Source organism: Hypomesus nipponensis, chromosome 18, assembly GCF_054491055.1.
Source record: "Hypomesus nipponensis isolate SF chromosome 18, ASM5449105v1, whole genome shotgun sequence".
In the NCBI taxonomy this organism is placed as follows: domain Eukaryota; kingdom Metazoa; phylum Chordata; class Actinopteri; order Osmeriformes; family Osmeridae; genus Hypomesus; species Hypomesus nipponensis.
Window position 1 is genome coordinate 20,852,501 of NC_140378.1, and position 26,854 is coordinate 20,879,354.

The 26,854-nt window shown below is 51.4% G+C and overlaps 2 protein-coding genes across 4 annotated transcripts in view; both read left to right on the forward strand.

Moving 5' to 3' along the window:
- Positions 1-6,627, forward strand: part of lamb2l (laminin, beta 2-like) — a 29,997-nt gene extending 23,370 nt beyond the window's left edge. For both annotated transcript variants that reach the window (XM_084680137.1, XM_084680138.1), the window contains 12 exons: positions 1-44; positions 212-308; positions 668-1,052; positions 1,321-1,505; positions 1,662-1,909; positions 2,206-2,421; positions 2,726-2,870; positions 3,717-3,924; positions 4,014-4,155; positions 5,210-5,386; positions 5,556-5,709; positions 5,909-6,627. The exon at positions 1-44 is cut by the window's left edge and continues 171 nt beyond it. In XM_084680137.1, the coding sequence (XP_084536263.1) occupies positions 1-44; positions 212-308; positions 668-1,052; positions 1,321-1,505; positions 1,662-1,909; positions 2,206-2,421; positions 2,726-2,870; positions 3,717-3,924; positions 4,014-4,155; positions 5,210-5,386; positions 5,556-5,709; positions 5,909-6,042 (2,135 nt within the window). In that variant the 3' untranslated portion in view covers positions 6,043-6,627. The remainder of the gene's footprint in view (positions 45-211; positions 309-667; positions 1,053-1,320; positions 1,506-1,661; positions 1,910-2,205; positions 2,422-2,725; positions 2,871-3,716; positions 3,925-4,013; positions 4,156-5,209; positions 5,387-5,555; positions 5,710-5,908) is intronic.
- Positions 6,628-7,849: 1,222 nt separating this feature from the next.
- Positions 7,850-26,854, forward strand: part of lamb2 (laminin, beta 2 (laminin S)) — a 36,825-nt gene continuing 17,820 nt past the window's right edge. Inside the window, exons 1-13 of one of the 2 annotated variants that reach the window (XM_084680887.1) lie at positions 7,850-8,106; positions 8,376-8,443; positions 18,076-18,245; positions 18,709-18,844; positions 20,223-20,296; positions 20,530-20,718; positions 20,911-20,974; positions 23,077-23,279; positions 23,546-23,666; positions 24,598-24,786; positions 25,330-25,509; positions 25,749-25,861; positions 26,756-26,835. In XM_084680887.1, coding sequence (XP_084537013.1) covers positions 8,413-8,443; positions 18,076-18,245; positions 18,709-18,844; positions 20,223-20,296; positions 20,530-20,718; positions 20,911-20,974; positions 23,077-23,279; positions 23,546-23,666; positions 24,598-24,786; positions 25,330-25,509; positions 25,749-25,861; positions 26,756-26,835 — 1,550 coding nt within the window. In that variant the 5' untranslated portion in view covers positions 7,850-8,106; positions 8,376-8,412. Of the gene's footprint in view, positions 8,107-8,375; positions 8,444-12,799; positions 12,851-18,075; positions 18,246-18,708; positions 18,845-20,222; positions 20,297-20,529; positions 20,719-20,910; positions 20,975-23,076; positions 23,280-23,545; positions 23,667-24,597; positions 24,787-25,329; positions 25,510-25,748; positions 25,862-26,755; positions 26,836-26,854 lie in introns of those variants that run through there. The other variant, XM_084680888.1, reaches the window with a different exon arrangement.

Consider the following 26,854-nt stretch of genomic DNA (forward strand, 5'->3'; position numbering starts at 1 on the left):
GCGCCTGCCACCCCCACAACGCCCTGGCCACGCACTGCAACATGGTACTGCAACATGGCACCGCAACATGGCACTGCAACATGACACTGCAACATGGCACTGCAACATGGCACTGCAACATGGTACCAGGGGGGAGGGAGAGGCTGGGTGGTTGGTTGGTTCATTGAAGAAGCTCCGTCTCTCTGACTCATTCCCCCCCCCCCCCCTCCAGTTCAGCGGGCAGTGCCACTGTGCTCCAGGCTTCGGGGGCAGTCAGTGTACAGAGTGTGAGCAGTTCCACTGGGGAGACCCTCGCATTCAGTGTGAAGGTACCCTCAACAGTGACCTCACTTCCTGTTGACGCTGAGCTCTACCTCACTTCCTGTCATTCAGTCGCCTATGGGTTGAATGCATTGATGAGTGTGTTTTCCCCTCCCTCCCTCCCTCCCTCCCTCCCTCCCTCCCTCCCTCCCTCCCTCCCTCCCTCCCTCCCTCCCTCCCTCCCTCCCTCCCTCCCTCCCTCCCTCCCTCCCTCCCTCCCTCCCTCCCTCCCTCCCTCCCTCCCTCCCTCCCTCCCTCCCTCCCTCCCTCCCTCCCTCTGCCTTTCCCTGCTCTATTTCCTTTCCCCCTTGATCCCCCCTCTTTCCCCACCATATCACCTCTGCTAACCCCACCATATCACCCCCAGAGTGTAACTGCCACCATCTGGGCTCGGAGTCGCCCCAGTGTGACCGGGCATCGGGGGCGTGTGTGTGCCGGGAGGGCGCTGCGGGGCAGCGCTGTGACCTGTGTGCCCGGGGCTTCAGTGGCTCCTTCCCCCACTGTCTGCCCTGCCACCCCTGCTTCCAGCTGTGGGACGATGCCCTGTGTCAGATCAAGAGAGATCTGGAGCACGTTCAGGTGGCCCTGCGCAGGCTGGAGCAGAGCGGGGTGGAGGGGGGCGGGGCCCCGGGGCTGGGCCACGCCCGCGTCAGGGAGCTGGAGAAGAAGTTGGAGAGCATACAGGATGTGGTCAGACACAGCGACAGCGAGAGGATTTATCTGCTGATTGGACAGACTATTGATGACCTCAGGTGACTTCACAGGTTTTTTGGTTGATTAATTTGGTTATTGGTTGTTTAATTGGTATTTGTTGGTTAATTGGTTGGTTAGTTTGTTGTTTAAAAGTTCAATTGTTTGGTTGATAAATTTGGATAAAATGTTTGGATTGTTGGTCGTTTGATTGATTGACTGATTGGCTGCTTGGCTGCTTGGCTGCTTGGCTGCTTGGCTGATTGAGAGATAAGATCTGGAACGTTCTGACCTGTGAAAGACAGCCAGCCTCTGATCTTGTGTCTATAGGGCGGAGATTGCTCTGACAGATGGACGACTGATGGGCGTGGCCCAAGAGCTGAACGGGACCGCTGAGCATGATGGGAAGTTGAGGCGGAGCCTGAGCCTGCTGGAGGCGGAGCTTAGAGACGTCAACACCACCGTGGCCCAGCGGCAAGGACAGCTGGAGAACTACCTGACCTCTGGCACAGCTGGTAGGGCACACACACACACTTAATACACACACAAACATGCATGCTATTACATACACACACACACACACACATTAACACTCTAGTACATACAAACACATATAGATAGACCAGCACAGACACACACACTAGCACACACTCATGTTCCCTCCCCCCCAGACCAGCTAGAGAGGGTGCGGGGGTCCTACCGGCAGTCCCAGCAGGCAGAGCAGAGGTGTAGGTGGTCTGTGGAGGGGGAGGCCGGCCCGGTGGGCCAGTCCCAGAGCACCCGGCAGCAGACCCAGACCCTGCTGGAGCAGCGCAGGGAGGCCTTCATCAAGACCACCGCAGCACACAACAAGTCCCTGGAGGACCTGCAGAAGAAGAACCACGACCTGGACAAGAAGGTTCTCCACCTCAGCCACAAGGTGTGTGTCTGTCTGTGTGTTTAAGTGTGTGGGTGTGTGTTAAGAGTGTATGTGTGTATTCGTAACTTTAGTTTTAATCTGTATTTGGTGGCATGATCAATATTATTTATTGTCATTGCGCAGATTTTTAAATTTCCTGGCTGTCATGCCAACAAAAGTCACACACGTTTTTTTTAAAGATTCAAAAGATTGAAAAAAAATTGAAAAATGGGGTTGAGGCTGAAAAAACCTGTTGAGGTTGTTAGAGGTGATGTCCAGTGGTGTTCTCTGCCCCTCCCTACCGGTCGTCTCTCCAGGTGTGCGGTGGCCATGGCAAGGCAAGCTCCAACGGCAGCTGCCCTGACAGCCCGTGCGGGGGGGCAGGTTGCCGTGGTGACCATGGCCAGCGGCTGTGCGGGGGTGCCATGTGTAATGGCACGGCAAGCGTCTCCATGGCAACGGTGAAGCAGGTCGGTGGTGTCACAGATCACCTGATGGCGGCCAGCGAGGAACTGCAGGGCATGGCCAAGAAGGTACAGAGTGGTTACCGTGGCAATGCCTCTTCTTCCCTCCTCCTCTTGTATGTTCCTGTGATGTTCCTGTGATGTGATGTTCCTGTGATGTGATGTTTCTGTGATGTTTCTGTGATGTTTCTGTGATGTTCCTGTGATGTGATGTTCCTGTGATGTGATGTTCCTGTGATGTTTCTGTGATGTTTCTGTGATGTTCCTGTGATGTGATGTTCCTGTGATGTGATGTTCCTGTGATGTGATGTTTCTGTGATGTTTCTGTGATGTTCCTGTGATGTGATGTTCCTGTGATGTGATGTTCCTGCAGCTTCAGGAGATTGTGTCTCTGACCCGGGAGGTGAAGGACCAGGCCAGGAGCACGCTGGACAAGGCCACCAGCAGGAAGGCGCTGTTTGACTCGTCCAATCAGAACCTCAAACACTTCATCCAGAAGATCAGAGACTTCCTGACCGGTGAGCAACATGTCACTGAACACAGCTCAGTATTGACGCACACATGAGTGGGTTCACAATTACTAACTGTGTGTTTGTGTCTACCTGTGTGTCTACCTGTGTGTCTACCTGTGTGTTTGTGTCTACCTGTGTGTCTACCTGTGTGTCTACCTGTGTGTGTGTGTCTACCTGTGTGTCTACCTGTGTGTGTGTGTCTACCTGTGTGTCTACCTGTGTGTCTACCTGTGTGTCTACCTGTGTGTGTGTGTCTACCTGTGTGTCTACCTGTGTGTGTGTGTCTACCTGTGTGTCTACCTGTGTGTCTACCTGTGTGTCTACCTGTGTGTGTGTGTCTACCTGTGTGTCTACCTGTGTGTCTACCTGTGTGTGTGTGTCTACCTGTGTGTCTACCTGTGTGTCTACCTGTGTGTCTACCTGTGTGTGTGTGTCTACCTGTGTGTCTACCTGTGTGTCTACCTGTGTGTGTGTGTCTACCTGTGTGTCTACCTGTGTGTGTGTGTCTACCTGTGTGTCTACCTGTGTGTCTACCTGTGTGTGTGTGTCTACCTGTGTGTCTACCTGTGTTTGTGTGTCTACCTGTGTGTCTACCTGTGTGTCTACCTGTGTGTGTGTGTCTACCTGTGTGTCTACCTGTGTGTCTACCTGTGTGTCTACCTGTGTGTGTGTGTCTACCTGTGTGTCTACCTGTGTGTCTACCTGTGTGTGTGTGTCTACCTGTGTGTCTACCTGTGTGTGTGTGTCTACCTGTGTGTCTACCTGTGTGTCTACCTGTGTGTGTGTGTGTGTCTACCTGTGTGTCTACCTGTGTGTCTACCTGTGTTTGTGTGTATACCTGTGTGTACGTAGAGGAGGGAGCCAAGCCGGAGAGTATAGAGAAGGTGGCGCTGCAGGTGCTATCCATCTCCCTGCCGGTGAACCGGACCAGCCTGGACGCAGTGGTGCAGAACATCAGGGACAACATTGCCAACCTCACAGACGTGGAGAAGGTCTTCAACTCCACCGCTCAGCAGCTGCAGCAGGCCCAGGACCTGCTCTCCAGGGCCAAAGACGCCAGGTACGAGGGAGGGAGGGAGGGAGGAACAGAAAATAGGAAACACAGAGAGAGAGATGGAGAGAGAAATTCTCCTGTGTGTGTGTGAGCAGGGCCCGTGCGGAGGGTGTGAAGGACAGCACCAGTGCTACCAGACGAGCGTTGAACATGTCGGAGCTGGCTGTCCAGACAGCTGCCCAGGCCCTGACCAACGCCCTGCACAACCTCAACACCACCAGGAACAACACCGCCACGGTACCAGCCCCTGACAGTGTGTGTGGTGTGTGTGTGTGTGTGTGGTGTTTGTGTGGTGTGTGTGTGGTGTTTGTGTGGTGTGTGGTGTGTGTGTGTGTGGTGTTTGTATGGTGTGTGGTGTGTGTGTGTGTGTGTGGTGTTTGTATGGTGTGTGTGTGTGTGTGTGTGTGGTGTGTGGTGTGTGTGTGTGTGGTGTTTGTATGGTGTGTGGTGTGTGTGTGTGTGTGGTGTTTGTATGGTGTGTGTGTGTGTGTGTGTGGTGTTTGTATGGTGTGTGGTGTGTGTGTGTGTGTGTGGTGTTTGTGTGGTGTGTGTGGTGTTTGTGTGGTGTTTGTATGGTGTGTGGTGTGTGTGTGTGTGTGGTGTTTGTGTGGTGTGTGTGTGTGTGTGGTGTTTGTGTGTGTGTGTGGTGTGTGGTGTGTGTGTGTGTGTGTGTGGTGTTTGTATGTGTGTGGTGTGTGTGTGTGGTGTTTGTGTGGTGTGTGTGTGTGTGTGTGGTGTTTGTATGTGTGTGGTGTGTGTGTGTGTGTGAATAGATTGAAGACCCTCATAGGTGTAGGATATGTAGGTTCCTCTGTCAGAAATATTAATCTATCAAGCATTCAGTCGGTGAACAAGTTAAGAAAGCTTTATTGCTTGCAGCCGCAAGGAGACAAAACATCACACGTCATGGTGCTACAAAGTTTGTCTGCTAGCATGTTGTGCTAGCTACCTATTTAAACAGACCCTCTCTTGACTGTCATTGGTTAAAACAAAGGCCTGCAAGTGTCCCATGGCTCTACTTTCATTGGCTCCCTTGCATAGACCTGGCGTGTGTGCGTGCATGTTTGAGTGTGTGCGTGTGTGTGCGCTCTCTGACCCCTCTAAACTTGACCATATGATTAAGTCGTTCATGGCCTCCAGTAAGATAGTGGTCAGCCCAGGTCACCTTGTTTACGTAAGCCTAGTGTTACCCAGAGTTCACATTTGGGAGTAGGCCTCTCTTTGCACACAAAGCTAAACACAGGATCATTTTATACAGAATAAAAGGTTACATCTTCTATCCCACCCCCAGACGGAGCAGAGGCTGCAGCAGCTGCAGGGAGGGCAGATGGAGATGATGGACCGTGTGGCCAGGCTGTCTGAGGGGCTGGAGGCCCTCAGGAACCACAGCCAGACCACCAGGGGCCTGGCCCGCGACGCCCTGGGGAGGGCAGCCAACGCCACGCACGCTGCCTCCGGGCTGGAGCAGGTAGGGGGACAGAGGAGTGTGGGGGGAGAGGGTGAAGGAGAGTGTGGTGCTATTTTTAAGAAAGTGATTACAAGGTTTGTGTGTGTGTGTGTGCCTGTGTGTGTGTGCGCCCGTGTGTATGTGTGCCTCTGTATGTGTGTGTGTGTGCCTGTGTGTGTGTGTGTGGCAGCGTCTGAACGAGACAGAGCAACACTTCCGTGATCTGAAGATGAAGGTGGGCTCTCTGGACGGGGCTTCCGGAGGGGCGGAGACCATCAACCAGATGAAGAAGGAGGCGGAGTCTCTTCTCAACAAGGCCAATAAGGGCATAGAGACGCTCCGGAGTACGTTACACCATCACCTAGCAACACCATCACCTAGCAACCAACACAACCTCCACAACAGTTACAACACATTATACTAATAAATCAATAAATAAAAGTTGTGATCTTCTTGACCTGTGGCTTGGACATTCTGCGCTGTTCTAGAACCAGAACCCTGACGTCTGTGTGTGTTCCGTGTTCTCCCGTTCCGTGCATCTAGAGCTGGAGAGAAAGTTCCGGAACAACGAGCAGCGTTTGCTGGAGCAGCAGAGCGAGCTGGCTGACCTGGAGAGGAACGCCACCAACGCCAGACAGGACATCAGGGAGCAGGTGCACAAGTACAGCAACTGTTAGGCCCTGCGGCGGCTGTAGTCCTTTAGAGCGTGGCAGGGAGTGTCCCCCGATGGAGCCACCGGCCCAGCAAAACTACAACTCCCAGGAGCTTTCAGTTCCTTTTGTTTTTGGTCCAAGTAACCTTTTTCTCTCTTTCATTTGGTAGTTTTCAGGATGTATGTGGACTACAGATCCTGTAAGATGAGCTGCCAGGGATAGCAGCAGCCAGTCAATATTATTTTCTGTGTGCCAAAATATATAGTTGTAGCCTATTGAAATAACCACTCATGTATTGTACGTGTTCTTTAAATTGATTTTGGGGTTTTGTTAGTTTTTTGACAATTATCACCTTTATAAAGACCTTTTGAGAGATGTTCTTAGTTGGTGTTCCATAGTTACTGTGACAGTCCTTGTTAGAGCATGACATTATTATAATTCTATATTATAATTATAATCCATACTCCCTGCAACATTGCTATTTTCATTAAATTAAGTTTTTCCTCATACATAAATTGCACACACACGACCCACACAGACAAATATGTTAGTATATGAATATCGAACATAGTGAATGTATTCTGTATGCTGACTAAATAAACCACTATGTTTGATGACATCCTGCTGTTGGAGTGCTGTTTGTGGTCTGTACCTTATACATTTAGTCGTTTAGCAGACAATCTTACTCAGAGTGACTTATCCTTACAGTCACTCTGGATAAGACTTACAGTGTACCTGTGCATCTGCAGTCTGACGGTGTACTGCACGGGGGCGCACGGGGGCGCTGCAGTCTGAGGGTGTACCACACGGGAGCGCTGCAGTCTGACGGTGTACCACACGGGAGTGCTGCAGTCTGACAGTGTACCACACGGGGGCGCTGAGGGAACAGGGAGAGGAGGTGATCACCACGGTGTGAGCAGAGAAAGGGGGAGAGAGAGAGAGGTAAAGAGAGGTAAAGAGAGGTAAAGAGAGGAAAGGAGAATGTACAAAATGAAAAAGAATTACAAGCTGTGTGAATGGGTGTGTTAGTGTTGGCGTGTGTTCTTGTGCATGTGTATGTGTGTGTGTGTGGTGTTTCACTTGCTCTTGTGAGACTTGATACTGTGACGTTTTCAGACAGGGCCTTAATCATAATATATTCCCCCCCCCCCCCCCCCATATTCAAATCTGGTCAAATATATTGATATAAAAATATAAATGTGCTACGGTACTACAGGCAACCACGCACGCTGTCCTAAATTATCATAACAAGTGTAATATATTCATAACTAAACGTAAACAGTTTTTAGGGGGGACCCTCAGACTCCCCAGCAGATTTCGCCCCCCTCCCCCCAATGTTGACTCCATGGCTACGGCCTTGTTTTCAGCTGATGCGCGCACGTGCTGTAGCCTACATCAGTAACTCATGCAGGAATCAGGCGGCTACCGGGTCGGACCACCTGTTGGCCGCGCGCCAGAGGAGATGTTCCCGGTCTGGCTCGTTCGGCGGCGCATCTGTGCGCACGCATTGATTGTTCATTGAGGCTGTCAAAGGGAACCTAATCCGTTCCATCCGGGGCGCGCATTCTTCTTGATGCGGGGACGCGCGCCCATTCTCAGACCGACACGGGGGTCTTTCAAAAACCAGCGGCGGAACCTGCAAGGCGATATTATAGCGAACCTGTAGTCAGTCCCACCCTCATCTATCACACATAAATGTACGGTTAAGTTTGAGTCACAAATTCGTTATCCTATCAGAATAATTGATGACGTGTGCGAGATAGTAAAACCTCTAAACAAGTCAGAGTGAGTTCAGAAGTCAGCGGGAAGTTTGACTTGTTATCAAACGATCACAAAAGTACTTCGAAGACTTCACACACATTTGTGTTGCGACGGCAGCGCTGGGGACAGCAGGAGCGCTCGCAGATCCGCTCCAATAAGTTTTGGCTCCACTTCATATTTTCCAGACGAGACCGGGGAAGTTTGGAGAGTGGTCGCCAGACTTCGGATAACACTGCTAACTCTCCCCTACAACTCTGCTCCGAAACAAGGAACTTCGTATGACTTGAAGAAAGGAAGGAACAGGTTGATTGGAATATCTGTAAAACGGTAAATGTCTTCAGTATTTAAAAAATGACAACAAAAACGCAGAATAAAAAATATATTTTAACGGTTTATTAAGAGCTTTTTACTAGTCTACATGTTAACTTTATTGTAATTCCGCATTAGTCTTTTTTATACGTATAACTTGAAATGATGCGGTAGCCAAATCTAGGCAATTTACATCGAACGAGTAGCCTATACAGTTGTAATAGCTGATAAAACTTGAAAAGTATTTGGGATGGTTGGTTGGTAATGATTTCATTTCATTTTCATAGCGAATCGTCTAATACGAGGGCAGATGACCGGAGAGCCATGCACGCGTCACTGATAATGCTCGCCTCCGGTAAGTAGCTCGAGCGCTGAGCGCTTTGAAGTCAATTAATCTCCTGAACTGCCAAACAGCGGCTTACCTTCGGATGAAATGAACGAATGCCATTCTTTTTTTAGAATTTCTCTAGCCTAAATCTTGAATGGGGTGTTTTCGTGTGTGAGGTCTGTGGTTTGGGACTCCAGTTCTCCCATGTACCCCACGGGGAGATACTGTTGTGAAGTGGTCAAATCAGATGTCCTGGTCCTGCAGAAGGTGGACAAGCCAGAGACGGAGCTCTGAGAAAGAACAGATATGGTCTTTGTCTTCTGTGGAGATCATTTCGGCCTAGATACTGTTACTGTTTAGAACCTCTCCCCCTCCTCTCCCCCATCCTCTCCCCCATCCTCTCCCCCATCCTCTCCCTCTCCTCTCTCCCTCCTCTCCCCCTCTTTGCTCCTCCCAAGGTTTCTTCCATTTTTTCTCCCGTTGGGAGTTTTTCTGGGAGTTTTTCCTTGTCTTCCTAGAGGGTTTAGGTTGGTTGAGGGGCAGTTCTATGGGCGTATGTGAAGCCCTCTGTGACATGCTTGCGTGTAAAAAGGGCTATACAAATACATTTGATTTGATTTGACTCTTCTCCTCTCCCCCTCTTCTCCTCTCCCCCTCTTCTCCTCTCCCCATCCTCTCCCCCCTCCTCTCCCCATCCTCTCCCCCCTCCTCTCCCCCTCCTCTCCCCCTCTTCTCCTCTCCCCATCCTCTCCCCCTCCTCTCCTCTCCCTCTCCTCTCCCCCTCCCCCCTCCTGACATCCCTGTCAACCCATCGTCCTATCTTTAGGGGGTTCTACAGCTGTGAGTGTGGGTGTAGGTGTGTGAGTGTGTGTGAGTGTGTGTGTGAGTGTGTGTGTGTCTTACTGGGTGGTGTGGGGATGGCAGTCAACAGACTTTATGGTTTTCCCAAAACAGCCCAGCTGAGTCCACAAATAGACCCTCCCACCCTGGCCCTTACCTCCTATAGCACTGTCACTGGGGTGTGTGTGCGTCTTTCTGAGTGTGTGTGTGTGTGTGTGTGTGAAAGAGAGAGGGTTAAGAGACCGTATCCGAGACATAGTCCATAAAACTGAAGCAGGAAAAGAGGCCAAACAGCCTTTTATAAGTAAAACATCCACTAATTCCCAGTCATGGGGGGTTTACACTCAGACCTGGCAACCCCCCCTTTCTCCAGCCTCATTGGTCTATTAGCAGCTGACTGCACTAACTGGTGTAATGTAGCACTCTAACTTTGTAAAGACCCCTAGTAAATCTGAGGGCCAATTCTCCTAGGGGGAGGGGGAGGAAGGGGGAGGGGAGGGGGGAGGAAGGGGAGGAAGGGGGAGTGGGGAGGAAGGGGAGGGGGGAGGAAGGGGGAGGGGGAGGAAGGGGAGGGGGGAGGAAGGGGAGGGGGGATGGCAGATAACAGACAATAGGTAGTATCTCCCTCTGCTTTACTGTGTTAGCCCTGCTGTCATCCAGTAGTCACACACACACACACACACACACACACACACACACACATACTGTATATATATACATATACACAAATGCTAGTCCTGGTATAGCTGTCATGTACCAGCAGCCCCCTTCCCCCACCAGGGTCAAAGATCATAACCTTGCCCCAGGGTCAGACCAGGGTAATTGGGGCTCAGTGTGAAGGTGCAGACAAAGACCTGAACCCACTCCTGTCTGCCTGCAGACAGACAGGCAGACAGGCAGACAGACAGACAGACAGACAGACTGTTTCCAGGGCCGTTCTGCTGTGGTCTGGGCACCTGCCTGTCTAGCTCTAGGAAGAAGGAGAGAAAGAGAGAGAGAGAGAGAGAGAGAGACAGAGAGAGAGAGAGGGAGGAATGGAGGGAGAGAGAGAGATAGAGGGAGAGAAAGGGAGGGAGAGGGAGAGAGAGAGGGAGATAGAGAGGGAGAGAGAGGGAGATAGAGAGGGAGAGAGAGAGAGAGAGAGAGAGAGAGAGAGTGAGGGAGGAATGGAGGGAGAGAGAGATAGAGGGAGAGAAAGGGAGAGAGAGGGAGAGAGAGGGAGATAGAGAGGGAGAGAGAGAGAGAGAGAGAGAGAGAGAGAGAGAGAGAGAGAGAGAGAGAGAGATGGAGGGAGGGAGTTGTGTGGTGGATGAATAAGAGTGTTTTTGTTCCTGGGCCTGTAGTGAAAGTCAGACCTGTGTGTGTGTGTGTGTGTGTGTGCGTGTGTATGTGTGTGTGAGCCACACACTCTGGAACTCTGAAAGTTCTAGGACAATGGAGCTGAAACACCCACCACACACACACACACACACACACCCCTCCCAGAGAGAAAGAGAGGTAGAGTAAGAGAGAGAAAAGAGGGAAAGACAGAAGGAGGGAGGAGTAAAAAGAGGGAGAGAGAGGAATAAAGAGAGGTGGTGGGGGGAGGGAGGGAGATGAAGAGGGAGCAGGACAATAAAAGGAGAGAAAGAAAGCAAAGACGAGGGAGTGGGGGAGGAGAGGACAGGTCCTGGACATGCTCAAGTTTGTTGATATTGAAGAATAGTGAGTTAGGTTTCTCTTCCTAAAGGCAGGGGCTTTCTGTATGGGAAAAAGAGGGAGAGGAGAGAGGAGCAAGAGAGGCGAGGGAAGGAGAAGAGGAGGGAAGGAGGAGGAAAGAGAAAGGGAGAGTGAAAGAGAGAAGACAGGGAAAACACTACCCTGGCCAGTAGGAAGGAAGGTTTGATGTATGAGAGCAACATGTGAAGTATCTGTAGTGAATTATGTCTGTCGTGAATCATGTTGTGTGTGTGTGTGTGTGTGTGTGTGTGTGAGAGAGAGTGTTGATCATCTGTAATAGCAGTCTGTCAGGGTTAAGATGAGGTTGTTAATAGATCAGGAGGGCCTGAGAACAGCAGAGAGAGAGGGGAGAGAGAGAGAGAGAGAGAGAGAGAGAGAGAGAGAGAGAGAGAGAGAGAGAGAGAGAGAGAGAGAGAGAGAGAGGGAGAGAGAGAGAGGGAGAGAGAGAGAGAGAGAGGGAGAGAGAGAGAGAGAGAGGGAGAGGGAGAGAGAGAGAGAGAGATGGTGAATTGTCAGGAACTAAAAATAAAAAAAGACATAAGTGATGAAGTTCTCCAGTACAGGAGTTGAACCTCTGTTTTCCCCCCTCCCCCTATCATCGCTGGGGGTGGAAGGAGAAAGGGAAGATGTGAAAGAATGAATAAAAGAAAGAAGGAGGATTGAACTGGTGGATGTTTGTATAAGGTGGGGAACCCCCCTGTCTCCTTTGACCAGGCTGCTGTAATTATACACACGCACACACACACACACACACACACACACACACGCACACACACACACACACACACACACATAAACCCAGCTCTCTGATGTGGTGTGTCAGCCAGTGTTCACACACACACACACACAGAGGGATTTTCCCAGGTGAAGATAAAAGGAAATTCACACAAAACCTTCTGTACCAAAACCTTCTGTACCAAAACCTTCTGTACCAAAACCTTCTGAACCAAAAACCTTCTGTACCAAAACCTTCTGTACCAAAACCTTCTGTACCAAAACCTTCTGTACCAAAAACCTTCTGTACCAAAAACCTTCTGTACCAACATCAAGAGGAGAAGGAAGATGATGAGATGAGGATGTTGAAAAGACATGTTGTCCTGGGAGTTGTGCTGTGGCATCAGGTAGTCATGTGGAGGGAGGGTCCTCCACCCCTCCCCTGGTCTGCTCCACCCCTCTCCTGGTCTGCTCCACCCCTCTCCTGGTCTGCTCCACCCCTCTCCTGGTCTGCTCCTCCCCTCCCCTGGTCTGCTCCTCCCCTCCCCTGGTCTGCTCCTCCCCTCCTCTGGTCTGCTCCTCCCCTCCTCTGGTCTGCTCCCCCCCCCCTCCCTCTCTATCTCTCTCTCTCTGTCTCTTTCCCCATTGTTCTCCCCCCTTTCTCTCCCTCTCTTTCCTAAAGAGAAATGGCCTCCAATACTCACACACACACACACACACACACACACACACACACACACACGGCAGAGGTAACCCAGAGGTTAGTTGGTAGTTCTCAGACAGAACATCATTAAACTCTGATGGTCTGACTGATAGAGTGAGAAGGAACTCTACTCCTAACTACTGAACTCAGAATGACTACACACTTAAAGACCTGCTCCCTTATATATACTACTAAGTAGAACCACATTTTAGTGTGTGTATGTATGGTAATGTTGGTGCGTGTGTTGGTGTGTATGTGTGTGTATGGTAATGTGTGTGTGTGTGTATGGTAATGTGTGTGTGTGTGTGTATGGTAATGTTGGTGAGTGTGTGTATGGTAATGTGTGTGTGTGTGTGTGTATGGTAATGTTGGTGAGTGTGTGTATGGTAATGTGTGTGTGTGTGTGTATGGTAATGTTGGTGAGTGTGTGTATGGTAATGTTGGTGAGTGTGTGTATGGTAATGTTGGTGTGTGTGTGTATGGTAATGTGTGTGTGTGTGTGTATGGTAATGTGTGTGTATGGTAATGGGTGTGTGTATGGTAATGTGTGTGTGTGTATGGTAATGTTGGTGAGTGTGTGGCATGACATCTGGCAGACCCAGCCACAAGGACAGCTGCAAAGATGGTCACACCACCGCACTCTCTGTAGACCTACACTGATCCCCCTCTCTCTCTCTCTCTCTCTCTCTCTCTCTCTCTCTCTCTCTCTCTCTCTCTCTCTCTCTCTCTCTGTCTCTCTCTCTTTCTTTCTTTTTTTCTTTCTCTCTCTCTCTCTCTCCTTGGAACCGACACTATGGAACCCAGTGGAACCCATTATGGAGAGGCAGGGGGAGGTAGGGGAGAGGTAGGGGAGGCAGGAAGAGGCAGGGAAGGCAGGGGGAAGGTGCTGTCAGAGGATCTGTTTTCCATCCTCTATCACTTGTACCAGCTGCTACCCTCATACCCCCTCCTGCCCCATGGGATTCACGCTTGGAAGAGAGATTCCCAGGATTCCAGGAGGAAGAGAAGAGAGGAGGGAGAGGGATGAAGAGGAAGAGAGAGGGGGGAGAGAGGAGGGAGAGGGAGGAAGGGGGGGAGAGGGAGGATGACAGGAGTGGAGCTCATCCAGCTGGAAGGACGTGGGGGAGGGCAGGACGTGGGGGAGGGCAGGACGTGGGGGAGGGCAGGACGTGGGGGAGGGCAGAGCATCAGGAGACACCACAGAACAAGAGGGCAGGACTGCAGAATATGTCAACTAATTAGCAGGCAGGGTTTAAAAATACAACATTGTTGACTTTAAGCTGGCAGGCTGACCCAAGCGGAAAACGAGCATACTTGAATCTAACCTTAAAATATTTTCAGTATATTTTCTACAAAGTTGGACGCATAATTAAAATGTACAGATTTTCTTTACTGAGACATAGCCTTTGTCTTTTTTTATTTCCCTCTCTCTCTCTCTCTCTCTCTCTCTCTCTCTCTCTCACACACACACACACACACACACACACACACACTCACCCACTCGCTCACAGTCACTGTGGAATGTGTCACTTTGATGGTACTTTGTTACCCCCCACCACCACAGCTAAGAGTAGGACACAAGGGGAGGGATGAGAGGAGAGAGAGAAGAGGAGAGAGAGAAGAGGAGAGAGAAAAGAGGAGAGAGAGAGAAGAGGAGAGAGAGAGAAGAGGAGAGAGAGTGATGAGAGGAGACTGGATGGGAGAGACAAGCCAGATCCAATCCCAACATGCAGTTCATCAAGAACAGACAAGGTCTTTGATAAGGTCTCCAGTCTTCTGATCCTCACACGCACACACACACAGGCAGGAAGGATGAAGAAAAGTGAAACAGATAGACAAGAGACAAATAAAAGAAAGTGAGGGATGGGACAGGGTTCATCAGGAAGATGAAGCTCTGTGTAGGAGGACCTGGTTGAGACCAGGCGCTCTGATAATCCTCCAGTCAAGCACATCAGCTGACATCAGCATTAGCAGCCAGCCATACTGCGTGGTTTGTTTGATGTGAAGCAGGGAGGCAAGGAGGGATCAATTTGTTTTTGTTTTGATACAACTTCATCGTTCCCTCAGGTTGCGCAGACTAGACAGCATACAACCTCTCTGCTTACCAAAGCTTCCATTACAACTCCCCCACAACAACACACAGCCTACAGCAAACAGCAGCATGAGCAAAACTAACAAAACTGCTGAGGTAAAAAGGAACTAGGGAGGGAAGGAGAGGAGGGAGGAGCGAGGGGAGGAGCGAGGGGAGGAGGGAGGAGCGGGGGGAGGAGGGAGGAGCGAGGGGAGGAGGGAGGAGCGGGGGGAGGAGGGAGGAGCGGGGGGAGGAGGGAGGAGCGGGGGGAGGAGGGAGGAGCGGGGGAAGGAGGGAGGAGCGGGGGGAGGAGGGAGGGGAGGAGGGAGGAGCGGGGGGAGGAGGGAGGAGCGGGGGGAGGAGGGAGGGGAGGAGGGAGGAGCGGGGGGAGGAGGGAGGAGCGAGGGGAGGAGGGAGGAGCGAGGGGAGGAGGGAGGAGAGGACAGTTGAGTGGGCAGCTGTGGCCTCTCTGGAGACCTTCTCCTACCTTACCCATACATGGCCAGGCAGGGTGGAATTCAGGCTGACAGCTGGGGGAGAGGGTGGGGCTCCAAGAGATAACAAAGCCCTGCTGCTATTATGCTAACTAACCTTGCACCAGCAGTAAAAACACTGTGCTGTTATGCTAACTAGCCTAGCCTTGCACCAGCAGTAGAAACACTGTGCTGTTATGCTAATTAGCCTAGCCTTGCACCAGCAGTAGAAACACTGTGCTGTTATGCTAATTAGCCTAGCCTTGCACCAGCAGTAGAAACACTGTACTGTTATGCTAACTAGCCTAGCCTTGCACCAGCAGTGGAAACACTGCACTGTTATGCTAACTAGCCTAGCCTTGCACCAGCAGTGGAAACACTGTACTGTTATGCTAACTAGCCTAGCCTTGCACCAGCAATGGAAACACTGTACTGTTATGCTAACTAGCCTAGCCTTGCACCAGCAGTGGAAACACTTTACTGTTATGCTAACTAGCCTAGCCTTGCACCAGCAGTGGAAACACTGTACTGTTATGCTAACTAGCCTCGCCTAGCCTTACATGAACAAGACAGGTGATGAACTATTTTCAGGTTTAAACTGTAAAATGTATAGCAACTCATCTATTTATATAGCAGGCCGTGCAATTTGAATCCCAGAAGCAAAACACACATACACACACCAGGAGCCAAAAACACTCTTCTTTTTTGTTGGCTTTGAAAGGACTGTGTGATGTCATACCTCCTTCATTCACCTAAATACTCAGAGATGTTGGGTGTCAGAATAACACAGACAGACAGACATGCAGGCAGAAGACAGACAGACAGACAGGCAGGCAAGCAGAAGACAGACAGACAGACAGGCAGGCAAGCAAAAAAAGGAAAAAAGTGTAATAACAGTGTGTCGTCCCCTCCCTCTACAGACACCTTAGAGAGTGAGCCAACACTGGACACTCTGGGAACTCTGGGGACAACCAGAATACACTCAGGTTTCACTCTGTTCTCTCTCTGTGTCTCTTAGTTTGACTCTCTCTCTCCTTCTCTCTCCTTCTCTCTCCTTCTCTTTCCTTCTCTCTCCTTCTCTCTCCTTCTCTCTCCTCTCTCCTTTTCTCTCCTCTCTCCTCTCTCCTTTTCTCTCCTTCTCTCTCCTCTCTCCTTCTCTCTCCTTCTCTCTCCTTCTCTCTCCTCTCTCATCTCTCTCCTCTCTCTTCTCTCTCCTCTCTCATCTCTCTCCATATTTCTCCTTCTCGTTCTTCCCTCTCCTTCTCTCTCATCTCTCTCCCCCTTCTCTGAATGATGTCTTTATCCACCTCTTTATGATCACTATCTATCTCTACCACATTCTTTCACTCCACCTGTGTGTGTAAGGATGTGTGTGTTTGTGTGTGTACAACTGGCTAGCACCAGTTTGAGATTTGACTGGATGCCAGGCAAACCCAAGTTCCAGGCTTGTGTGTGTGTGTGTGTGTGTGTGTGTGTGTGTGTGTGTGTGTGTAGGCAGATGTGTGTGTGTGTAGGCAGGTGTGTGTGTATGTGTCCTGGGATATTTTCCCAGGAGAAGTTAGTTGCAATAATTAGGTGTGGTATTATCTTAGTTTTGATGCAACTGTTTCAACAATATGAGGTTGCCACATACCACCTTTAGCACGTCTTGCACTAAGAACTATTTGAACAGAACCTTGTTTCATTCTACATTCACTTTCAGAGTTTATGGAAGTGTTAATAAGCAGCAAGCCTATGTTGTAATGCTTTTTAATCTATACTGTATTCATACGTAGTAAGTATGTAAGTATACTTATTTAAATTATACAGACATATCAGTTTTAAGTGTAAATCTTTAATTTTTCATCTTGGATTTTTCACTTGCAAAGTGAATGTTCATATTTCTAGCTTCTCAATAGATTACCATAGTTTTTTGGGCTGATGAGTATAGAAAATCTACTAGCATCTTGCATATTTTACCAGTATGCTGCTAATTATGTGCCCTGGAAACTACACCCATAAAAATGATTGTCTTTCTCCAAACATTTGGTCCTTTGATATTATTTAAAGCAGGTTTGGAGGTGAACAAACTGGCCCCGGGGCTGCAAGCACACCTCACGACCTCCCCAGCCATGGTCCCCTCTCTGGTTTACTGTGTTGATGCAGACAACAGGCTGTCAGGTCACACACACACACACACACACACACACTGACTCAAACACATGCTATACCTCACACCAACAGTGTGTGAGTGTGTTGTGTAAAAGTGTTTTGTCGCACACACTCACACTCTCTCTGGGGTTGTGAGGTCTCACCTCAGGGCTCCTGTGGAATGTTCCATGGCTGTTTGCTGTCATAAAGGTTTATTTTCAAACACCCACTCATACTTGACCCATTAAGTCACACACACACACACACACACACACACACACACACACACACACACACATACACACACACTGTCAGAGCTTAGTTTGTTGTATGACTTTCCAGATTTAGTTCAGATAGACCCTTCACCCCCCCACCCCTTCTCTATCTCCCTCCCTAACCCCCTCTCTCTTTCCCTCTCCCCCTCTCTCTTTCCCTCTCCCCCTCTCTCTTTCCCTCTCCCCCCTCTCTCTTTCCCTCTCCCCCTCTCTCTTTCCCTCTCCCCCCTCTCTCTTTCCCTCTCCCCCCTCTCTCTTTCCCTCTCCCCCTCTCTCTTTCCCTCTCCCCCCTCTCTCTTTCCCTCTCCCCCCTCTCTCTTTCCCTCTCCCCCTCTCTCTTTCCCTCTCCCCCTCTCTCTTTCCCTCTCCCCCCTCTCTCTTTCCCTCTCCCCCCTCTCTCTTTCCCTCTCCCCCCTCTCTCTTTCCCTCTCCCCCTCTCTCTTTCCCTCTCCCCCCTCTCTCTTTCCCTCTCCCCCCTCTCTCTCTCCTTCCTCTCTCTCCCCCACCCCCTTGCTCTTCCTCTCTCTCCCCCTCTCTCCACAGGAAGTTCTAAGAGTTCAGGGTCCGTTGTGTGATTGGTAAAACAGGAAGTAGGAAGTAAAGTTTTCTTCTGAGAGCTGTCGTCCAACACTAACCAATCACCTGCCACGCCCACGCTCCACCTGCTACACCCACCACCTGCCACGCCCACCACCTGCCACGCCCACACTCAATGTCATATCCTCTTCCTCCAGCTCTGGCTACTGCGGTTGCTTTGGAGCCAGACCACGCCCACGGCTGTAGCCATGGCAGCTGTTACCCAGCAACGGGGGACCTGCTGGTGGGGAGAGAGAAGAACCTGAAGGCCTCGTCCACCTGCGGTCTGAAGAAGAGAGAACCATACTGCATCGTCAGCCACCTGCAGGTGTGTGTGTGTGTGTGGGGGGGTCAGCTACCTGCAGGTGTGTGTGTGTGTGGGGGGTCAGCCACCTGCAGGTGTGTGTGGGGGGGGGGGGGTCAGCTACCTGCAGGTGTGTGTGTGTGTGTGTGTGTGTGTGGGGGGTCAGCCACCTGCAGGTGTGTGTGTGGGGGGGTGTCAGCTACCTGCAGGTGTGTGTGTGTGTGTGGGGGGGGTCAGACACCTGCAGGTGTGTGTGTGTGTGGGGGGGGGACAGACACCTGCAGGTGTGTGTGTGTGTGTGTGTGGGGTCAGCTACCTGCAGGTGTGTGTGTGGGGGGGGGGGTCAGCTACCTGCAGGTGTGTGTGTGTGTGGGGGGGGGGGTCGTGGGGGTTAAGGTCCTTGTGGTTACAGAGGGCGTGTCCCTCCCTCCACTGCCCCCATTGTTCCTGTGTGACCCCTGACCCCCTGACCCCCTGACCCCTTCAGGATGAGAAGAAGTGTTTCCAGTGTGACTCCCGTCGACCATACGACCCCACCTACAACACCATCAGCCACCGCATTGAGAACGTCATCACCACCTTCAAACCCACACGCAAGAAGTCCTGGTGGCAGTCAGAGAACGGTGAGACACACACACACACTCATACATAAAAACACACACACACAAGAGGAAGAAAGGGAGATATGGATATATAAAAATATAGCTATATAAATATAGCGAGAGATGTATATCAGAGACATCAGTAGGACTTTGTGGATCAGAGGTAGCTGTCTCATGTTACACACAGACAGAACAACAGGCCTCTCATGTCTGGGAAGGGATGGGGGGGGACGGGGACAAGAGGGCAAGGGGGGGGGGGACAGGAAGCAGTCAGTATTTATACCCCTGGTTGCCATGGTGTCCTGGTGTATGTGACACACAGCACAGTGGCCTGCTTGTGCTATGTACAGTACACACACTATACAAGGCACAAACACAAACCATCAAAACACACACACACCACACACACACAACACACACCACACACACACACCACACACACACCACACACACACACACCACACACACACAACACACACCACACACACACACCACACACCACACACCACACACACCACACACACACACACCACACACACACCACACACACACCACACACACCACACACACACCACACACACACACCACACACACACACACACCACACACACACACACCACACACTTCCTTCCTTGCAAGCAGCTTAATCAGGTTTGCTACATTAGAGTCTGCTACACTGAACAGGTGTATGTGTGCGTGCGACTATAAGTGTGTGTGGTGTATATATGTAGGGTGTGTGTGATAGGGTGTGTGTGTGTGCACATACTCCTAAGTGGAGGAGAAGTGGATATTCATTAGGGAGTGTGTGATGGTTTCTCTCAGTATGCAGTTGCATCAAGGCATGGCCTCTGAATATGACCCAAGCCTCTGAATATGACCCTAGCCTCTGAAACAGACCCTGTCCTCTGAAACTGACCCTGGCCTCTGAATATGACCCTGGCCTCTGAATATGACCCTGGCCTCTGAAACAGACCCTGGCCTCTGAATATGACCCTGGCCTCTGAAACAGACCCTGTCCTCTGAATATGACCCTGGCCTCTGAAACAGACCCTGTCCTCTGAATATGACCCTGGCCTCTGAAACAGACCCTGTCCTCTGAATATGACCCTGGCCTCTGAAACAGACCCTGTCCTCTGAATATGACATTGATTAGTTGCTTTGTGTTTTTAATTCTTATCTATACTACCTATCTCTCCTCCTCTCTCTCCCTATCCCTGTCTCTCTCCCCTCTCTCTCTCCCCCCTTCTCTCTCTCTGTCCCTCTCTCTCTCTCTCTCCCTGTCTCTCTCTCTCTCCCCCTGTCTCTCTCTCCCCCTCTCTCTCTCTCCCCCCTCTCTCTCTCTCTCCGTCTTCCTCCCCTCCTCTCTCTCTCCCCTCTCTCTCTGCCTCTCTCCCTCCAGGAAAGTCAGATGTATATCTGCAGTTGGACCTGGAGGCAGAGTTCCACTTCACCCACCTGATCATGACCTTTAAGGTAGAACACTAAATATACAGATATACACAATGTAGAAATATATTTAAATGATATTGATATATACCGTATATAATACTAAATACTGTAGATAGTCAGTATATATATTTTCATATATATGTAAAAAAATGTACATATTCAGTCATCAGAACTAAATCAGGATACATTAACCATAACATCCAAACTGAACCAGGAGACTTGACCTTTGACCCCACCTCTGACCCTGACCCCCTTAGACGTTCCGCCCGGCTGCCATGGTGATTGAGCGGTCGGCAGATTTCGGGCGCTCCTGGAAGGCGTACCGCTACTTCTCCTACGACTGCTCCGCCCACTTCCCGTCTGTATCGCGGGACGCGCACCGCGTCGTGGATGACGTCATCTGCGAGTCTCGCTATTCCGACATCGAGCCCTCCACCGAGGGAGAGGTGAGGCCCACTGAGCAGCAGGGAAAAGGCTTCAGTCATTGGCCCTTTTCATTGGCCAGGAATGCGACCGGTACACCCTTCTGGTTGGCCGATTGAGGGTGAAACCGCCACTGATTGGTTGCTTGTTGAGCACCATTTGTATTGTGTTTACTGAGAGAGTATTGCTGTGTGCTGCCTGTGCTCGTTTCCTAGGTAATCTACCGGGTTCTGGAGCCATCCATCAGGATAGAGGATCCTTACAGTCCCAACATCCAGAGTAGGTCCTCGCTCATACCTCACCCTACCTCACTCTCCACACCTCCTACCTCACCCTATCTCACTCTCCACACCTCGTACCTCACCCTACCTCACCCTACACACCTCCTACCTCACCCTACCTCACTCTCCACACCTCCTACCTCACCCTACCTCACCTTACCTCACTCTCCACATCTCCTACCTCAACCTACCTCACCCTACACACCTCCTACCTCACCCTACCTCACTCTCCACACCTCCTACCTCACCCTACCTCACTCTACCTCACTCTCCACATCTCCTACCTCACCCTACCTCACCCTACCTCACTCTCCACACGTCCTACCTAACCCTACCTCACTCTATATATTTGTGTAAAGAAATGAAATGAGTGAAAGTAAAAAGTTGGCAGAAAAATCCATAGTGAAACTGATGCCAGAAAGATTTACTTAAGTAAGTAAATGGACTTCCAGCTCTGGTTTGTCCCTCCAGTGGGAGTGATGTATGGCTCTGTCTGGCAGACAGGGGGAGATCTCTAAGAACACTTCACATGGATCAGGACTGTCCTGACTGTGGGCTGCCAAACAGCATGTGGGATTACATTTCTGTGAAGACATGAAGAAAACAGCTGCTCTGTATCACTCCCACACACTCTCTCTTCATCTCATTCTCTCTTTCTATGTCTCTCTCCCTCTCTCTTTATCTCTCTTCCTCCCTCTCCCCCTCTCCTTCTCTCTCACCCCCCTCTTCCTCTCTCTCTCAATTCCCTCCCTCCCTCCCTCCCTCCCTCCCTCCCTCCCTCCCTCCCTCCCTCCCTCCCTCCCTCCCTCCCTCCCTCCCTCCCTCCCTCCCTCCCTCCCTCCCTCCCTCCCTCCCTCCCACACATGTTCCTTCTAATTTAGACTGCCAGGAGGTCAGGATGTTTCAGTTTCCTGCTCAGTGACACAGTGGTTCTTTAACACCCTCACAGTGACCTCTGACCCCCCGATCCCAAAACTACACATCCATCTTTCTTGGATAGAACTGGATTGTGTGAGTGCTCGTGTGTAGGTCACGTGAATGTGTGTGTGCGATCCTCTCTCACAGCAAAGGGAGAGAAGACAGAGAGAAGATGTAGAGTGCTCTCCTCCCCCTCCCTCCCCCTCTCAAAATACACATTCTGTCACAGACTGTTAGAACTCACTCACCCATAATGCACCAGGGCAATGCTTCTCAGAACCGTCATGCTCTACCAGGCTGCACTTCCTTCTCCTGGTGTGTGTGTGTGTGTGTGTGTGTGTGAGAGAGGGAAGGGTCAGCGTTGCATACAGGAGTGAGATGATTGTGATGACAGACATTGACTGAACAGGGCTGTAAAACTTCAGGCTCTGCTGGGAACGATCATGCAGCTGCTAACTAACCTGTCATGTTTCCTCTCTCTCTCCCCCTCTCCTCCACCTCCCTCTCCTCTCTCTCCACCTCCTCTCTCTCCACCTCTTCTCTCCCCCTCCTCTCTCCACCTCACTCTCCTCTCTCTCCACCTCCCTCTCCCCCTCCTCTCTCTCCTTGTATTTGCCCTTCCTTCCTCCTCTTCCCTACCTCACTCTTTCTATCCTCCTTCTCCCCTCCCCTTCCCTACCCCCTTCCTTCTTGTCTTCCTGCCTTTTACTTCCTTTTTTCACTCCTCTTTTTTCCTTCTCTCTCTCTCTCCTCCCTCTCTCTCCTCTACCTCCCTCCCCCACCGCCTCTCCTCCCTTCCTCTCCTCTCCCTCTCTCCTCTCCCTCCCTCCCCCACCGCCTTTCCTCCCTTCTCTCTCTCTCTCTCCTCCCTCTCTCTCCTCTCCCTCCCTCCCCCACCGCCTCTCCTCCCTCTCTCTCCTCTCCCTCCCTCCCCCACCGCCTCTCCTCCCTCTCTCTCCTCTCCCTCCCTCCCTCCCCCACCGCCTCTCCTCCCTTCCTCTCCTCCCTCTCTCTCCTCTCCCTCCCTCCCTCCCCCACCGCCTCTCCTCCCTCTCTCTCCTCTCCCTCCCTCCCCCACCGCCTCTCCTCCCTTCCTCTCCTCTCCCTCCCTCCTCTCTCCCCTCCCCCACCGCCTCTCCTCCCTCCTCTCCTCCCTCCCTCCCTCCTCTCTCCCTCCCCCAGACCAGCTGAAGATCACTAACCTGCGTATCAACTTCACTACGCTGCACACCCTGGGGGACAACCTGCTGGACTCCCGGGAGGAGATCAAGGACAAATATTACTACGCCATGTACGAGCTGGTCGTCCGCGGCAACTGCTTCTGCTACGGCCACGCCTCCGAATGTGCCCCCATTGACGGTATCAGGGACGACATCGAGGGCATGGTGGGTGATGGGAGCAGTGCCCTCTGGTGGTGTGGAGGGTTACTGCCATAACCACAGGCCATGTAAAACATGTATCTCTCATCTTCTCCAAACCCACTGTCTGTCTGTCTGTCTGTCTGTGTCTCTCTGTGTCTGTCTGTCTGTCTGTCTTTCTGTCTGTCTGTCTGTCTTTCTGTCTGTCTGTCTGTCTCTGTCTTGTCTTCTTACGTTCCTTTCTCTTTCCCTCCACTCTCTCTCTCCATCCCTCCATGTTCCCATGTCTCCAGGTCCATGGAAGGTGTGTCTGCAAACACAACACCAATGGTCTGAACTGTGAACAGTGTGATGATTTCCATAACGACCTGCCATGGCGACCAGCTGAGGGGCGCAACACCAACGCCTGCAAGAGTTAGTACAGCTAACCTGTTAACTAACCTGTTAACTAACCTGCTAACTAACCTGCTAACTAACCTGCAAGAGTTAGTACAGCTAACCTGTTAACTAACCTGCTAACTAACCTGCTAACTAACCTGCTAACTAACCTGCAAGAGTTAGTACAGCTAACCTGTTAACTAACCTGCTAACTAACCTGCTAACTAACCTGCAAGAGTTAGTACAGCTAACCTGTTAACTAACCTGCTAACTAACCTGCTAACTAACCTGCAAGAGTTAGTACAGCTAACCTGCTAACTAACCTGCTAACTAACCTGCTAACTAACCTGCAAGAGTTAGTACAGCTAACCTGTTAACTAACCTGTTAACTAACCTGCTAACTAACCTGCTAACCAACCTGCTAACTAACCTGCAAGAGTTAGTACAGCTAACCTGTTAACTAACCTGCAAGAGTTAGTACAGCTAACCTGTTAACTAACCTGCTAACTAACCTGCTAACTAACCTGCAAGAGTTAGTACAGCTAACCTGCTAACTAACCTGCTAACTAACCTGCTAACTAACCTGCAAGAGTTAGTACAGCTAACCTGTTAACTAACCTGTTAACTAACCTGCTAACTAACCTGCTAACCAACCTGCAAGAGTTAGTACAGCTAACCTGCTAACTAACCTACTAACTAACCTGCTAACTAACCTGCTAACTAACCTGCAAGAGTTAGTACAGCTAACCTGCTAACTAACCTGCTAACTAACCTGCAAGAGTTTGTACAGCTAACCTGCTAACTAACCTGCTAACCAACCTGTTAACTAACCAGTCTTCAATCCACAAGCTAACTAATCAGTCTAACGAACGTGTAGTTTCCTGCTGCTGACAGTTAGCGTGCAGTGATGATGTCATCACTTCTGCGCCCACCATGTGACCTCACGAGGGCTTCTCTCCCCTCCCAGAATGCTCCTGTAACGGCCACTCCAGCCAGTGCCACTTCGACATGGCGGTGTTCCTGGCCACGGGCAACACCAGCGGCGGTGTGTGTGACGACTGTCTCCACAACACCATGGGCCGCAACTGTGACATGTGTAAACCTTTCTACTACCAGGACCCCAGTAGGGACATCAGAGACCCCCGTGTCTGTGTGGGTGAGTCTGGAGGAGGGGGGGGAGGGGGGGGTGTTGGTGAGTCTGGAGGAGGGGGGTGTGTGTGGGTGAGTCTGGAGGAGGGGGGGGGGGGGGGGGGGGTGTTGGTGAGTCTGGAGGAGGGGGGGGGGGTGTGGGTGTGTTGGTAAGTCTGGAGGAGGGGGGGGTGTGTTGGTGAGTCTGGAGGGGGGGGGGGTGTGGGTGTGTTGGTAAGTCTGGAGGAGGGGGGGGTGTGTTGGTGAGTCTGGAGGAGGGGGGGGGGTGTGGGTGTGTTGGTAAGTCTGGAGGAGGGGGGGTGTGTTGGTGAGTCTGGAGGAGGGGGGGTGTGGGTGTGTTGGTGAGTCTGGAGGAGGGGTGTGGGTGTGTGGGTGAGTCTGGAGGAGGGGGGGGGGTGTGGGTGTGTTAGTGAGTCTGGAGGAGGGGGGAGGGGTGTGGGTGTGTGGGTGTGTTGGTGAGTCTGGAGGATGTCTGTGTCTGATTATAAGATTTGCGTCTCTTTCAATATCCTGACCCTAGCCTGACCCCCCCTGTTTCCATTCCCACCAGCCTGTGACTGTGACCCAGACGGCTCCATGGAGGGGGGGGTGTGTGACGGCCAGGACGACCCGTCTCAGGGCTCTGTCTCTGGGCAGTGTCGCTGCAAGCAGCATGTGGAGGGTCCTCGCTGTGACCGCTGCCTCTCTGGCTTCTACGGGCTCAGTGCCGACGACCCCCAAGGCTGCCAACGTGAGGGAGGGGAGGGGAGGGGAGGGCGGGAGGAGGAGAGGAGGAGGAGGAAGGGAGGGGGGGAGGGTAGGGGGGGAGGAGGGGGAGGAAGAATATCCCCTGTTGTTCTGCTAGTATGGGTATTATGGACGTATTATATAGTATGGTAGGGTGGGTTTAAGGACGCGTCCTAAACATGACATTTGTTCTTCCTGAATCACATCATCTACCTATCCTAACCCTTGACCTTTGCCCTCCAGCATGCCAGTGTGACCCCCGGGGCACGGTGTCAGGAGCCTCCCAGTGTGACCCTGTCAGTGGAGACTGTTTCTGTAAACGTCTGGTGACAGGGCGCAGCTGTAACCAGTGTCTGGTGAGACAACCTCCATCACTCTGTCTTCTGGCTTTTCCTCCACCTCCCTCTCCACCACTCTCTCTCTCTCTCTCCATCTCTCTCTCCATCCCTCCACCTCTCTCTCCACTACTCTCTCTCTCCATCCCTCCACCTCTCTCTCCACCTCTCTCTCTCAATCCCTCCATCTCTCTCTCCACCACTCTCTCTCTCCATCCCTCCACCTCTCTCTCCACCTCTCTCTCTCTCTCTCTCCACCTCTCTCTCTCTCCATCCCTCCATCTCTCTCTCCACCTCTCTCTCTCTCCATCCCTCCATCTCTCTCTCCACTACTCTCTCTCCCTCCCTCCACCTCTCTCTCTCTGTTCTGCTCTTCTCTGGTCGCTCTGTCCCTCCTTCTCAGTTGCCCAGTCTCCTATTACTTCTCTCTCCCTCGCCCCCTCTCTCCCGCCATCTTTCTCTCCCCCTTCCTCTCTCTCCCCCTCTCTGGGCCTCCCAATGTGCCCCTCTGTGTTACACGGTGAATCACTTTCTATTAGAACTCACCTTGTGTCCCAGCTCTGCCAGTAACATGACCCAGGAATGAGCCCTCTTGTCTGGAGCTTACTCTAAATTTAGCCCAGGGATGTGAGGCCTGTCCGGTTGGTGTGGGCTTCCAGCTGCCTAACATGGTCAGCTGTCGTCCGTTCCAGAAACAGAGTGTGATAATCACCATGTTATATTTCAGTCCAGTTCAGGCTGCTGCTGAAATAGTCTGGAATCCCTTAAATAACTGGAAGTTATTTCATAACAAAAATAACTCTCGCCTGTTGGTCTGCCTACCTGTCTGCCTGCCTGCCTGCCTGCCTGCCTGCCTGTCTGTCTTACTGCCTGTCTGTCTTACTGCCTGTCTGTGTGTCTATGCCCCTCCCCCAGCCGGAACACTGGGCTCTGAGCCACGACCAGAGAGGCTGCCGGGACTGTGACTGCGATGTGGGCGGAGCCACAGACAACCAGTGAGTAACCTGTGTTCTG